The 16721-nt window shown below is 37.3% G+C and overlaps 1 protein-coding gene across 1 annotated transcript in view; it reads left to right on the top strand.

Annotated features, from left to right (window-relative positions):
- Positions 1 to 16721, top strand: part of LOC118797007 (integrin beta-1-like) — a 32418-nt gene that overhangs the window by 3579 nt on the left and 12118 nt on the right. Inside the window, exons 3-9 of the mRNA XM_036556211.1 lie at positions 3369 to 3469; positions 5544 to 5748; positions 7851 to 8021; positions 8855 to 9090; positions 15824 to 15976; positions 16128 to 16223; positions 16504 to 16593. Of these exons, the coding sequence (XP_036412104.1) occupies positions 3369 to 3469; positions 5544 to 5748; positions 7851 to 8021; positions 8855 to 9090; positions 15824 to 15976; positions 16128 to 16223; positions 16504 to 16593 (1052 nt within the window). The remainder of the gene's footprint in view (positions 1 to 3368; positions 3470 to 5543; positions 5749 to 7850; positions 8022 to 8854; positions 9091 to 15823; positions 15977 to 16127; positions 16224 to 16503; positions 16594 to 16721) is intronic.

Below are 16721 nucleotides of genomic sequence, written 5' to 3'. Positions count from 1 at the left end.
AGTTTGGGCACCCCTGATCGAAATTCTCTTGCTGCGAACAGCTAAGCAAGTAAAAACTGACCTGATTTCCAAAAGGCATAAAGTTAAAGATGACACATCTCTTTAATATTTTAAGCAAGATTACTTTTTTATTTCCATCTTTTACAGTTTAAAAGTAAGAAAAAAGGAAAAGGCCCAAAGCAAAAGTTTAGACACCCTGCATGGTCAGTACTTAGTAATACCCCCTTTGGAAAGTATCACTGCTTGTAAACGCATTTTGTGGCCAGCTAAGAGTCTTTCCGTTCTTGTTTAGTGTATTTTCAGCCATTCTAGCCATTCTCGCTTCTAGTTCTGTGAGGTTCTTGGGCCGTCTTGCTTGCACTGCTTTTTAGGTCTATCCATTAATTTTTGACGATGTTTAGGTCAAGAGACTGTCAGAGCCATGGCAAAACCTACAGCTTTCACCTCTTGATGTAGTGTGTTTAGGATCATTATCCTGTTGTAGAATCCTTCCTCTTTCCATCTTCAGCTTTTTTACAGATGGTGTCATGTTTGCTTCCAGAATTTGCTGGTATTGAATTGAACCCATTCATTCCTCCAGTGAAATGTTCCCCTTAGAAATGGCTGCAACACAAGCCCAAAACATGATTGGTACATCCCCACTCTTAGCAGTTGAAGAGGTGTTCTCTTCATGAAATTCTGCACCCTTTTTTCTCCAAACACACTTTTACTCACTGCAGCCAAAAAGTTTTATTTTAAATTCATCAGCCCACAGAACTTGTTTCCAAAACGCATCCGGCTTGTTTGATGTTCCTTTGCAAATCTCTGACGCTGAACGAGGACGCAGGAAAGGTTTTCTTCTGATGACTCTTCCACGAAGGTCATAACAGTACAGGTGTCGCTGCACAGTAGAACAGTGCACCACCACTTCAGAGCTTGGTAAATCTTCCTGAAGGTATTTTGCAGTCAAACAGGGGTCCTCCTGGAAGGTTTTCTTGGTCTTCTAAGCCTCAACTTAACCTCCACCATTCCTGTTAACTTACGTTAACTTACACAAATTACATTATGAACTGAGGAAACTGTGAAATGCTTTGAGTGAGTGCTAGAGGAGCCCATGGCTGCTGATTGTTGGGACAAGGTTGGAGGAGTCAGAGTATTAATAAAGCTTTGAAATTTGCATCATCTGGCCTTTCCTAACAACGATTGTGAGCAAGACAGAGCACTAACAAGCTAATTAAGGTCTGAGACCTTGGTAAAAGTTTTCTGAGAGCTCAAATCTCTTGGGATCCCCAAACTTGATTAGCAATAGCTCTTTCGAGGACATTAGAAAAGTATGAAAGATCATAGATGGGGCAATAAAATGAGCTGGGTCTTGGCCAGGAACTGCAGCAATCTTACAGACAGAGGGAACCTGGCCAAGAAGGAGCGTTTGATTAACAAGTGAGTTAACGTGGAAATTGCATTCCAATCACCCTTGTAATTCCCTGCAAGTGTACTGCACACAGTATTCAGACATTATGAGGACCCTGTGGAATGGAATGCAGCTTTAGAATCTACAAAGAAGAATCAACATTACTTTAAAGAGGTTTAAATTGAAAAAAAAAATGGCATAGTCATATTTGTACTGTTAATAAGATTGGAACGATTAAGCTTCTCTGTACGTAAAGCATCTCTATCGGCAGATATATGTTGTTTGCAAGCCACAGCATGAGCTGACCACCCTCATAGTGTGTTGTTCAGCAGTATACCAGGAGGAGGAAGTGGTTAAGACAACAGTGTTAGTTCTCATAGGGTCTAATGTATTGAGGGGCTCAAAATGAGATTCATTAAGCATTGTAGCAGACTCTTCAGGCGAAGAAGGAGCAGATTTAGACTAAGTAAGGGTAAGAGAGTTGACAGACTGGCTCTTATGGAAGGAATTAAGGAAATTCTTCTTTGCAGAAAGTGCAAAATTTAAGAAATAGGTAAGCAAGCAAAGACTCATTGTTATGATTATTATGAATTTGATATGATTATTACATGCAAATGTCCAATAAACACTAGGTCACCGATCACTAATTTTTATGACTGATTCTGATTCCAGCTACTTCACACCCAAATTAGTCAAGAGCCAATTTTTTGGGCTGATTTTTATTAGGCAGTATTTTTAAATCAACAGGCAATAGAGGCAATAACATTGTTTGTTTGCTCTTTACCTGAAGCTCACATTTTGCTAGTGTGTTAAATGAACACACTGATATGAAAGACAGTTCTAACAGATGTATGGACATGCATGCACCTCAGATAAAGCATTCAGAGAAGCATACGTTTTCACGGGAAGCATGACATACTTAAATGGTTCTCATAGCCTATAAAATACATCACATGAGCACTTCTAACTTTGTTATAGGGATCAGTTTTAGACTGATTGTGCTGTTGGCAGGTTAGTTCAAGTGTATATGAACTAAACAACAGTAAGCATGGTGGTTTTGGAGTGTGGTTTTCTTTAACAGCTCAGCAGAGAGCTAAGAGGCTAACAGCCTCCTACAACAATATTCAGTTAGACGCTAAGCTGAAAAGGATATTAATATACTTACAACTGTAAAACTGCAAAGTACAAAGTAAGAAAATATTACAAGTACATCTTCAAATCTTCAAATGTCAAAACTGCCATAAGTAAAGTTAAACGCTCTGTGGGAAAATGAATGTAAACCACTGCTGGCTTGCAACATAGAAAGTTCCATAGAGGAAGAAATTAGCATAATGCTAGCACTGGTAATCGGATAAAAAGGGGTATCTATAAGGTAAATTATCTACATTAAATACTGCTATGTAACAAAAAAACGGTTCACAATTATATGGCAGAAGTTCACGATCTTACTGGAATGTCCAATGCTTACTTTTATGGTCATAGAACCATGCTATGGAAGACTGGTGCTTCACACGAAAAACAGTATAAAAGAGCTTGCTAGGCTAGTTAAACACTATTCGTCTTCAGAGTATTCAGATATTTGAATAGCAAAAATTGTTGAGACATCAACCCTAATTTCACATTCTTTTTATTAGCCAAAGTATCAATGGGTAAAAACATGAATGCAGCGTCCCTGTACTTAGCTGACTCACATTCCTGACACAGTAAAAAATGAAATATGGATTGGAAATAAATAAATAAAATGAGCCATTGCCAAACGTGAGGTAGGAATGAAAATTGTCCAGCTGTGGCTAATTTCAATTGTGCACCCCTGTTTAAGACTCATTTCTCATGAATAGAGAGCCATCAAGATCTTTCTATTTCCTGTCATTTTTTGATGTGCGTAATTGATCACACCCTGAAAACTGCTGATTAGTTCTGCATATGAATGTTTCGTGTCATTATGAACGGACCTTCTCATTTCACTCCTCTTCTTCAGATGCTGCGACTGTGGAGGGTAATGAATGCACAAAAGCTGCAGCTCTCTCCTGCAGCGACTGCATTAAGATTGGACAGCAGTGTGGATGGTGTACCCAAAGAGTAAAGTGTTTTTCTTCTTTTGGTTTGTTAGTTCTTCTTGGGGGGGTGCTTGTCTCTTTTGCTTTGGCTTATTGGACTAACCAAGAAATCGTACCTCAAATCCCAACCCAAATGGTTTGTCATGGTTGCTAGTCAGTCATACCTTAGTCTAACAATTGATGTAACAAATCTACTCTGAAATATAAAGAATAGCTTCTAGCGCAACGTAATGTAAATCAAAGTGGGTAAATCAGAGTGTTAATCTGTATATCGCTGTTTATCGGAAGAAAACCTGTTATCTCCAAAATGGTAACTTTACTTTTAATATAAGTAAATGGAGCCAGACTTTTCCAAGTCGTTTTGAACCATTTATTTCGGTCCACTCTTCATGAAATTTACACACGATGTAAAGGACAACAGGCATTTTCACATTATGTCAAAAACTGAAACTTTTCTTCCAACAGCTGCATTATGCTTTTACCTCCTGCATGGATTTACTATCTGCTGTCAAATAAAGAACAGTACTGGTCATTTTGATTGAGAGATATTTGCCATTTTGTGCTTCCTCTGTTGGATTTGAGTCGATCAAGACTATACTGGAAGGCACTGACATCAAGTGATTGCTCTAACCAGTCATAATTAGGGCACATTTTTTGTCAGTGGATTCTTTCCACAGCCCCGCCCCTCACAAGCCAAAATCTCTTTAGCTGTGCCTGACGCACGACTTGTCAGCAAGCTACTCTGTAAATAAAATGCAGCTTTTAAATTTAAAAAAGTACACTGTCAAAATAATACAGCTTTTAAAAAATTGTGACTATGTTAACTTGAATTGTGGAGTTCATTGTACTTCAAATAATAAACCTAAAACTCAAATTGTTCTTCTGTTAACTTAATTTTCTGAGTTTAATGAACTCAAAATTTCACGTTTAGCTGGTTACTTATTTTTTTAAGATAATTTCTTGCAGTGCAGCTTTTAAAATTAAATAAGATAGAAAAAACAGGTTAACTTGAAATTTTAAATGAATTGAACTTAAGCTCACAGAAGAATCATTTGTATTTTGCATTTGTTAACTTGCATTTTGTTATTTTGTTATTTGAATATTTCAAATTCAGTGAACTTTGAAATTTCAGGTCAACCTAGTTACTTCCTTTGAAAAAGTTTTAAAAGTTGAAGCTTCAACATTTTTACAGTGATTTTACAGTGTAAGTAACTAGGACTACCTTGAAATTTTGAAACTTTAAATATTTAAATAACAAAATAATTTCTGTTTTACATTTGTTAACTTACTATTTTAAGTTCAGTGAGCTCAATATTTCAAGTTAATCTGCTTACTTACTTTTTTAAGTTTAAAGCTGCATTTATAACTACTATAACTACAGTTACAGTTACCATTTTAAAAACATCCTGACTGTGGTAAAATGACTATAACACACGACTTGTCTGCGGTCTGCAACTAAAGCAACTAAATTTGCAGACTAGATTTTCAGATTTGATTTTCAAACTAAATGCTGACAAATGCTCACATTGATTGAATGATTTATTGTCTATCACAGCCACCTTGCCACAGTGCTATATTTTAGCATATGCTAAATTTGTGTGTATGATCGGCAGCTTATTGGCAGTTATTCCTGATTGATACATATCTCATAAGTTTGACTTCTGCTAGAAAACAAAAGCTTAAAAAAATTGCTGCTGCCATGAGTTTGTTTACGATTTATTTTCTTTAAATCTGTTTCTGGTTGACGTCTAGTCAAAAATAATCATTGTGATCAAGCTGCCATCCCCTTTAAAGGAAAAATATCAGATTAATATAGGCGTATCACTCATTTCAGTCTATATCAGTATCAGAATGTTTCAACCCACATAAACTAATGGCTGTTTTAATACTTCCTTTTATATATCAAAGTGAACATCATCTAAAAATTTTCTTCAGTACTTATACTGACAAACCGCACCTCAGCTAATGTAGTGACAGTGTACTGTAGTTGTTTGTTATTGTTAAGCGTGGTACGTTTGAGTTCCATCTGAATTTACTGTTTAAGGAGAGACCAGCGCCTACCGTGTTTCTCTAATACATGTTTGACCTCACTGCAGGACTACAGGTCTTCACGATGTGATGAGATTCAGGCTCTGCTTGATAAAGGTTGTCCAAGCATCAGCATGGAAAATCCTCGAGGCACTGTTTCCATCAATGAGAACAAACCTGTAACAAACCGTAAGAAAGACGTGGCGGAGAACTTGACAACAGACCAGATCACACAGATTCAACCTCAGAGGCTCACACTGAAACTGAGAGCAGGTACTCACTTCATCTCAGCACACCTGAACTGGAACAGGATCACAGACCTTCTCCAAGACAACACTTACTGTAATCAAAATAACATACTGTGTACTGTATACTGTGTACTGCATCAGCATACAGTCATATGCAAAGGTGAATACTACGTGTTAATAAAAATGACGTGATTTTCTAAGTTAAAATAAGTTCACAAATCCTGTACAGGGAACAAACTTAAATAAGCCATTTTTCTGCTAATTTTAGTGGACAGTTTCTACTTATTTGCTAAGCTGGAATTTGCTAATATATTGGAAAAAATAAAATATAAAATATAAAAGGTGCCATAATTTTCACACAGGCCATTTTATGTTTTACCCCAAAATGTTAAATCCGGCAAATAAACAGTAATTGTGAATTGTGGAATTCTGCAGACGTGTGTTCTCTGTAGAGCATGTGTTATCTTACTTTCACTTAGAAAATCAACAATAACATGTAATCTTACCAGAGGGCATCCAAACTTTTGCAACTGTATACTGAATTCTGCAGGCTACTCTTCATAGTGGTATACAGTACAGTACTCAGTATGCCACAATTACCATCATGTGCTGTGTATCATACCACAGGGTCACACAACAACCAGATGGTTGTGTCCATGATTGCATTCTCCTGAAATGATTGTGTTGCGTTATCGTGCTGCGGTATATCACAACACACTAGAATATTTAGCCAGTGTATTATGCCATCCAGTGGTTCTGGCATACTGGAGAAACTCACAATGTCAAAACAGCACAAACAAGAGATGTTTAATGTTTTACCTAATCAACTTTATTGAATATATGGAATATAATTCCAAATTTGATGCCTGCAACACATTCCAAATGTTGGGACAGGGCCAATGTAAGACTGGGAAGTTTGTGGAATGATCAGAAACGCCCATCTGGAAACTAGTGAAAAGGTAAATGGGCGATGCTATCATGATTGAATATACAAGGCACATTCACAAAAGGTTAAGTAGCCACTTTGCAAAAAACTGTGTGAGTGAATGGTACAACAGTTTAAGAACATTTCTCAACGAATGATTGCAAGGAATTTAGGGATTTTGCCCTCTACAGTCCATAATATCATTAGATGATTCAAAGAACTTGGAGAAATCTCTGTGCATGAAGAGCAAGGTCAAAAACCAATATTGAATGCCTGTGACCTTTGATCCCTCACACAGCACTGCATAAAAGGCCTATATGCTTCTGTAATGAATATAACCACATGGTCTTGGGAATACTTAGAAAACTCTTGTCAGTAAACACAGCTGCATCGACAAATGTAAGGACTAACTGACTAATTCTTAATGTGTTCTGCTTGGCTCATATAGCTGCGGTACATCAGACAAATACGTTAATAGAGCAAATTATAGATCAGACCTTAAAGTCTATTCTGTAACATACTTGTAGCCAGTGTAATGATTTAATGCTAATGTTAGCTACCAATAGCTATTATAGCCAGATTTGTAAGTCATGAGTTAAAGTCTGCATGAATTAGAAACCGTAGCTTTTCTTCCTTTCATACTGTGATGTACTTTGTATTAGTGGACGGTCTCTAAGCTATCTGAGTGTTTTCACAAAATGATAGGTGAGGGTGGTGAAACATGATATTATGGGTTAATATTACTTTTTCCCACCTGCTGGTGCTCAGTGATGTACTTAATATTAAAAAGATGGACAGATCTTGTTAAAGTTTAATTAAAAGTTACAGGAAAACAAGGATTTTGTTTTTTAAATGATATGATATGAATTAACTAACAGGGTGAAATGGTCATTGATGTCGCGTTGATTTTAACAGTAAATTTAATTTACCCATTTAACATTAATAGATAATTAAGTTAAATTACATTGTTAGATTTATATAAAATAAAAGACAGTCAAGATTAAATGAATACACCATGAATGAACCATATTTATGCAACTAGTTAAGTGTTGCAGTAATGTTCCTAAGTGCCTGCTAGGCTAGTATTGCTAACAGCTATTCAGTGTACCCATTACTTCAGACTAGATTCGCCCACTCTATCAACCCCATAAACAGCAGTGTCTGAGCTGATCCTTCATCCTTGTCTTAAATTTGTCCAATAGGTGAGCCTCAGAAGTTTTCTCTGAAGTTCAAGAGGGCAGAGGATTATCCCATTGACCTCTATTACTTGATGGACCTCAGTGACTCCATGACACAGGATCTGCAGAATGTGAAGAATCTTGGAACCGAACTCGCTCAAAGGATGAAGGGCCTCACCTCAGATCTACGGCTTGGTAAGAACTACAGTTGTCACGATAAACAGTTTTGACACTGATACCAAATTCATGCAACAAATCAGAAATGCAAACCAATAATATGATCATGATCGGATTTAGTCAGTTATCTGATTAATCAAGTGGTCATGCAAACAGCATATGCTAGTTTTTTTGATCGGATTGAGGCCGTTGTCAGATTTGAAGAAATCTGATGAAGAGACCTGGATTTTCGCTCAGTACCTGGAGGTGGGCTGGGCTGACAAAGTATGGATAGAACGAAGGAAGAAGTAGGAGATGGGGTGGAGGTGGGGATCGAGAAAACTTTGTCCCTGTAAATAAAAAGGAGGTAGAGATGGGAATTTATAAGGTGTTAGATTGGAAGGAGGAGGGGTTTCCAGTATGCTCCACCTCACAAAGGTAAGTTACTATTATCAAATGTTTAAAACCAAATAAGGAATGTGTTATATGTCAGTTTTATTGTTTCTTGGAACATTAAGGACCGGAATACAACTCTCAGTCTGTACGTTTGAGATCTGTCTCTGCCCATACAAGTAAAGTTAGCATACAGTTATATGCGAAAGTTTGGGTGATCCTGGTTAAAATTACATTTCGTTAAGTTAAAATAAGTTAGCATATCCTCGACAGAGAACATGCCTCTGTATGTTTTAATACATAATTACTGTAATTTGACCAGGGGAGTTCAAATGTTTGCATGCGACTATAACTAATCAACGTAGTGTCAGCCTTTTTAAACAATAACAAAGCAAAATAAATATATTGTTACCAAGGAATAGTACGTTCATACAGTCAAAAACAGCACACATATGCTTTGATATGTCTCTCTTCTGCAGGGTTTGGTTCGTTTCTGGAGAAGCTAGTGATGCCCTTCGTGATGACCACCCCTACAAAGATGGCGAACCCATGCGCTCCACTCTCCTGCACACGACCGTTCAGCTATAAGAACGTCCTGAGCCTTACCGATAAAGGCCAAAACTTCAGCGAAATAGTCAGCCGCCAGAAAACCTCAGGAAACTTGGATTCCCCGGAAGGAGGGTTTGACGCCATCATGCAGGCTGCTGTCTGTAAAGTGAGTATAAAGTACTGTAAAACGTAATGGCTTCACTGTATTTGTGAGAAACTATTTGTAAGACTTGGAAATGGACATCATGTCATGCTGCATTATGGGATCGTTTCGCTGTATTGGCAGGGTTTGGTCTTTGTTTACATGCTGCAAATACTCACACTGTAAGAGCTTAAAGAAATCGCTGTTTTATTGTTTTTTCAGGCTTTGTCCTGCTTCATATTCAATCAGATGAGATGAGACTGTGTCTTAACCAATTCCAGGGTGATGTCGAACAACTATGCAATGATTAAACTCGCTCCCAAACACACTCCCCCAACAACAAGTGAAGTAGTGATCTGGACATGTTAATGTTACCTCCATTCACAGACTAATATAGCTGGTGTGTGGTTAAAAGTGCCTGTTACTTTAGGTAGGTCAAGCGTTTTATGTCACCCAAAGCGCATGCACAGTTTACAAAAGGTTATTTTCCTCAGTCCCTGCAGATTTAACTTAGTGACTGTCATATTTCACTCAGCCACTACAGATTTAACGCAGTTACTGTCATATTTCACTGAGCCACTGCAGATTTAACTCAGTTACTGTTATATTTCAATAAGCCACTGCAGATTTAACTCAGTTACTGTGATATTTCAATAAGCCACTGCAGATTTAACTCAGTTACTGTCATATTTCACTTAGCCACTGCAGATTTAACTCAGTTACTGTTATATTTCACTGAGCCACTGCAGATTTAACTTGGTCACTGTCATATTTCAATAAGCCACTGCAGATTTAACTCAGTTACTGTCATATTTCAATAAGCCACTGCAGATTTAACTCAGTTACTGTCATATTTCACTCAGCCACTACAGATCTAACTCAGTTACTGTCATATTTTACTCAGTCACTGCAGATTTAACTCAGTTACTGTCATATTTCACTCAGCCACTGCAGATTTAACTCAGTTACTGTCATATTTCACTCAGCCACTGCAGATTTAACTCAGTTACTGTCATATTTTACTCAGTCACTGCAGATTTAACTCAGTTACTGTTATATTTCACTTAGCCACTGCAGATTTAACTCGGTTACTGTCATATTTCAATAAGCCACTGCAGATTTAACTCAGTTACTGTCATTTTTCACTCAGCCACTGCAGATTTAACTCAGTTACTGTCATATTTTACTCAGCCACTACAGATTTAACTCAGTTACTGTCGTATTTCAATAAGCCACTGCAGATTTAACTCAGTTACTGTCATATTTTACTCAGCCACTACAGATTTAACTCAGTTACTGTCGTATTTCAATAAGCCACTGCAGATTTAACTCAGTTACTGTCATATTTTACTCAGCCACTACAGATTTAACTCAGTTACTGTCATATTTCACTCAGCCACTGCAGATTTAACTTGGTTACTGTCATATTTCAATAAGCCACTGCAGATTTAACTCAGTTACTGTCATATTTCAATAAGTCACTGCAGATTTAACTCAGTTACTGTCATATTTTACTCAGTCACTGCAGATTTAACTCAGTTACTGTCATATTTCACTCAGCCACTGCAGATTTAACTCAGTTACTGTCATATTTCAATAAGCCACTGCAGATTTAACTCAGTTACTGTCATATTTCACTCTGTCACTGCAGATTTAACTCAGTGACTGTCATATTTCACTCAGCCACTGCAGAATTAACTCAGTTACTGTCATATTTCAATTAGCCACTGCAGATTTAACTCAGTTACTGTCATATTTTACTCAGCCACTGCAGATTTAACTCAGTTACTATCATATTTTACTCAGCCACTACAGATTTAACTCAGTTACTGTCATATTTCACTCAGCCACTGCAGATTTAACTCGGTTACTGTCATATTTCACTCAGCCACTACAGATTTAACTCAGTTACTGTCATATTTCACTTAGCCACTGCAGATGTAACTCAGTTACTGTCATATTTTACTCAGCCACTGCAGATTTAACTCAGTTACTATCATATTTTACTCAGCCACTACAGATTTAACTCAGTTACTGTCATATTTCACTCAGCCACTGCAGATTTAACTCAGTTACTGTCATATTTTACTCAGTCACTGCAGATTTAACTCAGTTACTGTCATATTTCACTTAGCCACTGCAGATTTAACTCAGTTACTGTCATATTTCACTCAGCCACTGCAGATTTAACTCAGTTACTGTCATATTTTACTCAGTCACTGCAGATTTAACTCAGTTACTGTCATATTTTACTCAGCCACTGCAGATTTAACTCAGTTACTGTCATATTTTACTCAGTCACTGCAGATTTAACTCAGTTACTGTCATATTTTACTCAGCCACTGCAGATTTAACTCAGTTACTGTCATATTTCACTCAGTCACTGGCAGATTTAACTTAGCAAACTCAGTTACTGTCATATTTCACTCGGTCACTGGCAGATTTCACTCATTTACTGCCATATTTCACTCAGCCACTGCAGATTTAACTCAGTTACTGCCATATTTACACTGTCATATTACAATAAGCCACTGGCAGTTTTACCCAGAGAGGATTTGTGCAGATTTCCCCTCATTCACTGGTGTATTTCACTCGGTTTTTGGCATATTCCACTGTAGGAACGTTTTAGCAAACACTGCTTGTTTAGCTAGTTAATATAGTGACGCTTACTGTGCTGTACAATATTAAGCCACACAAAATCCATGCTACATGACATGACTCATACATTTACACTGAAAAGCTAGTCAGCCTACAGTATTTAAGAGAAACAGACAAGTAAATGCTAATTGTCTGCGCATTATATACCATCTTCCTGTGGTAAAATGTTATTTGCATTGTTACTGCAGTAGCACTTAATGAACAAACGCAGTATACAAAATCGGGCAGTTTGGATGTGGACTTGTTCTGTTTCATTACAGGAACACGAAGAAAATACAGAGAACAATTTAATGAAATCCACCTTTCATGTTTTAACAGGACTATAAAATGTGAGGGTTTGTGAGTAATTATGTATATGATATTTTGCTACTGAGTGCTTTGTCAAGGATGCAGTGTAAAGTACAGGACTGAGAAGGCAGATGTAGCATGGCTTTTTTTTTTTGCTAACTAAGCTATGCTAACTGATCTATCTGGTGTTATTTGGGTCCAGAAGTAGTGGAAACATATTTTTCTGACAGGCTAACATGTTGGCACATTGTCCACAGAGGAGAAAAGACCTTGTGCATTAGCATTAGCATCCGGTGTTGTACTATAGTTACTCAGCTCACAGAGGCAGCTTCTGCTACTCATCCAACACCAACACTACTGATTTCTCTCTGCTTTTTTAATAAAAAAGTCTTCCTCTGCTTACTGCTGAATACATTTTGTGCTAGTGATTTTACACCAGAAGTATCACCAAATCGAATAAGACCATACGTCTATTTCAATCTTAGTATTTTTTCCCCTTTCCCAGCATCGTCCAGATATCTTGTCATTAACTCTTCAGATATTCAGATATCAAAATTTGACAGAATGCACATCCAAATGTTATAGGAGTGTCTGAAATCTAAGTATGTAGTTGAGGTAGGAGAGGCCCTCTTAGCATGCCTGTACTGAACTGTGTGTGAAGGATTGTGGGAGACTGTTGTTCTACTGTGGAACCTTTACACAGACGAACACAGCCATGACAGAAAATACACAAACAGGCAAAGGAGTAACGGCATCAGCAACAGAGTAACAGTAAACATCAGTGACCTCACAACAAAAAAGTCATATCAGAAAATAAGGAAGACTTAAAAGTCCCTGTAATGAAATAAATAATTAAAAAAAATAAAGGTAAAAGAGGAAGAGGACATCCAGCAGCAAGACAGATGGACACAATCAGAGATATCATGAACAAGCCATTAAGGAGCATAAAACTCAAACAGAAGACTGGACAATTCATATGATTGCCAGGAGTCTGAATCAATTTGATGGCATTTAATACTAACTATTCTCTGCGTCAGCTAAATATTGTCAACTGTGTAGGCTAATGAACATTATCATTGTAGGCTCATAAAAAACCTGCTACAAAACATTCAAATGTAATGTTAATTAAAAACAATAGGTTATTAGCTGTTAGACAAAATATCAGTTAATGATAAAAAGTCTGTCAGGCAAGGATGTGGCTGAGGTTGTGTCTATAAAAAAAACCTTACAATAATTAGAAACCCAAGCTGTATAGGAAATAATCACAGGCCACTTGACATCTTGTTGATGTTCTTTCAGATGTTCACAAGTCTGCAAGCTGATCTGTCACTGCTCTGAATGTTTCCATATTCATGTTCATGATAGGTTTACGTGAAAACAGCCCCATCCGTATTAATTAGGGGTGCGCGATTGGAATCGGTCAAGGTTGGAATCAGACAATTTTTGTTCCAGAAAAGTAAACGGCAATCAGACAGTTTGTTATTTTTATTTTGGCCAGTGCATTTTTCAACTGGACAGTGTGGTACACTCTTAAAAATAGATGGTTATTCAAGAGTTCCTTAGTAAGGAAAATGGTTCTATATAGAACCATGAACACTTAAAGAAACCTCTGCATGATTGAAGGGTTCTTTAGATCATGAAAGGTTCTTCTTCAGAATGGGTCCCATATAGCGAAACAATAGCAGAACCCTTTTTGGTGCTCCACAGAACCTTTTTCAGAAAGGTTCTACAGAACCACCTACAGCACTTTCTTCATCAATCCGAAGAACCATTTCATGATGCCAAGTGTTTGTGGTTCTATATAAAACCATTCTCTTTACCGAAGAACCCTGGAAGGACCATCTTTTTTAAGAGTGTACAGAACAGTACGGTTTCTAATCTGAACCCATCTGTGTCCATTGCGTAACAGAACCGTGAAATTAGGTAGAGTTCTCTGGACACTGTGTGACGGTCACATGATTTCTTAGAGGATGCTAGTGTTAAAGCACTACTTGCCAGCTACAGTTAGTTTTGGGGATTTGGAGACCCCTCTGGTGGAAATGTGTAACTGCACACAACATACGGAGGAACATGTTGTAACATTTTGCACCTCTTCCTCCAGCAGACGAATCTGATGATTGTGCGTGTGTTGAATTTAAAGAGCACTCAAAGTCAAAATATGGTGAAGAATGTGTTACTTAAGAATGTCTGTGAATTATCAACTGTTCATTAGTGTAATGTTGATTTTGCATTTGAGACCTCAACATCAAGCCGGACATTCTTTTTGAGCGATGCGTGTGACGTTAGTACATAAAGTCCAAAAATACGTGGTCCAAAAAAGGTCAGTGAAATCTGACCCTCCTTTGGCCTCTGACCTTTAAAAGATTATTTCAGGCTTTACACATACATATTGCAGCTTTTACAGCAAACATAAAAAAGCACTTTAACAATAGAGCAGCTTCTGATTGACCTCTGATTTTACCTCTTGTTTTACCTCTGTCTAATACAAAAGTATGTAAATAGGACTGACTCTAGCAGGTGCAGTACGCTTTACAATGTTTTGTGCTTGATTTGTGTTTTGCCTGTTATCTCAGTGCTGTGAAATATAGGCCTTTAGTTTAAACAATAGTTTTACGCTTGAAATAGCAGCATTTTTTCTGATGTAAAATCTTTTCCATCTTTAATGTACCACTGCAACCGACTAAATTAAAGTGAAAAACATGTCTGGGTGACAGGTGGGGACGATGAAGCCATTTCTCCAAAAAAAAAAACAAAAGAGTTATGATCTGATGAGCCTGAAATAAATTATATGAATGATGAGCATGCCTTTGTTGACTGAGGCTAAATGATTAATTTAATTAATTAAATCACATAATATGAAAACAGTTGTTTTTTTGTGTCATGCATCCCTCTGCTTCAGACTCACTCAGAAACTCCAGCTATGAATAATTATCTCTAAATAATTAACTTATTGCTCTTCATATTCAGACAAATGCGTATCCACTTGACTTGTGGACAGCTAACAAATCTTAAGACTACAATGTGCATCAAACCCAGATCTGGCCCTTTAACTATACATATTTTAGATTATTGAACAAAAATCAAAAGGACATTGTTATCTGACCATACATCAGATGCACAAAAGAAAAAAAATGAACACAATTTTTAATTTTATCAGCAGGATAATTCTGTTCCACAACCAGTCAGAGTGAAAACTGAACCCAGCATCACAGAAAACCTACCAGACAATTATGCCTACCCCATTTGGAGCTATCGTCCACCCATTTGGAGGATTTCAAGTATGCAGGAATACCCTACTCTGATTCTGTCATGATTACATTTGACTAGTCAATGGTCTTCATTATTTCTAGCACCACCCGCACTGCACCTAGTCTATGATGCTTGGTACCACAGCAAGAAGGGTAACTAATTTCACTATGGGTACTCGGGTATGATATGGTTCACTTGGCAGTGGAAATGATGATGAAATACATGATAATGGGGTTGTAACCACATTGTACCCTACTGTACTGCACAGTGGAAAACACTGTCACTGATCTTGAGGTAAAAAAAAATCACTAAAACTTGGCCAAAAAATCAGCCGTCACCAATTTGGCTGTAAAGAAATCGAAATCAACCATAAAAGTTCATGGTTGGTGTGCTTCTAGAATTAACCCATGTGTAACTTGTGTACATTGTCATATGATTCTAACAGCTCCCACATACTGTAATTGCTGACTGGTTCTGCTGGAAATTCAGACTTTGGTACTAGTGTCCATTCCACTAGCACTGGCTAGTTTATAGCATGTGTGTTTTCACTATGTGGTTTTAGGATATTGGCTGGAGAAGAGCAACAAAGTTGCTGGTGTTCTCCACAGATGCTGCATTTCACTTTGCTGGAGATGGAAAACTAGCTGGCCTTGTGCTTCCCAATGATGGGAAATGCTACCTGGAGAATAACGAGTACACCAAGAGCGATTACTTCGTAAGTGTGTGTTAAATATCACTTAAGTAAGGTCACAACATTTACTTAAAGTAATACGTTTAAGATCTATGTAGTGCACACCGTGTCAAATATAGATTTAGCCTAAACGTCAGTAGATCTGCTCTTACTGTTTTGCCTTATTCTTTTGCAGGATTACCCCACCATCTCCCAGCTGGCTGACACTTTGAGTCAGAACAACATTCAAACCATATTTGCTGTGACCGAAGAAGTTCAGCCTTTGTACAAGGTCTGTATAACTGTTCTACACTGCGTTTTTTTTGTAGTGTAGAAATGTTGGGCTTGCAAAAGTGACTTATACTTCTTGTAATATAGATACAACAATAATTATTATTATAATGGTATTATTATATTTGTTTATCTTTGACCATGCTTACATTTCATATATTTTTCTTAAAAAATCTTAATCTGTGAGGAAAACAGATGAATCCTTATCAGGTTATCAGGTTTGTCCACAAATCTTAATCTCTGTAAAAAGTGAGTACAAGAAACATAATTGTTTTTAACAGGAGCTGTCAGATCTCATTCCCAAATCAGCAGTAGGAACTCTTTCTTCCAGCTCCTCTAATGTGATCCAGCTGATCGTTGATGCCTACAACGTGAGTCAACAGTGTTTGTTTTTGTACATTTGTTTGTTTGACATTTATAATCTTCTTGTGGAATATGAAGTAGGATCTTATAGACTACTCTTGCTAGTTCTAATTTAGAGACTGCTCTTGTTGGTTAC

The sequence above is a fragment of the Colossoma macropomum genome, unplaced genomic scaffold, assembly GCF_904425465.1.
Source record: "Colossoma macropomum unplaced genomic scaffold, Colossoma_macropomum, whole genome shotgun sequence".
Taxonomy (NCBI): Eukaryota; Metazoa; Chordata; class Actinopteri; order Characiformes; family Serrasalmidae; genus Colossoma; species Colossoma macropomum.
The sequence above is the reverse complement of the archived record's forward strand: the minus strand, read 5'-3'. Positions and strand labels throughout refer to the sequence as shown.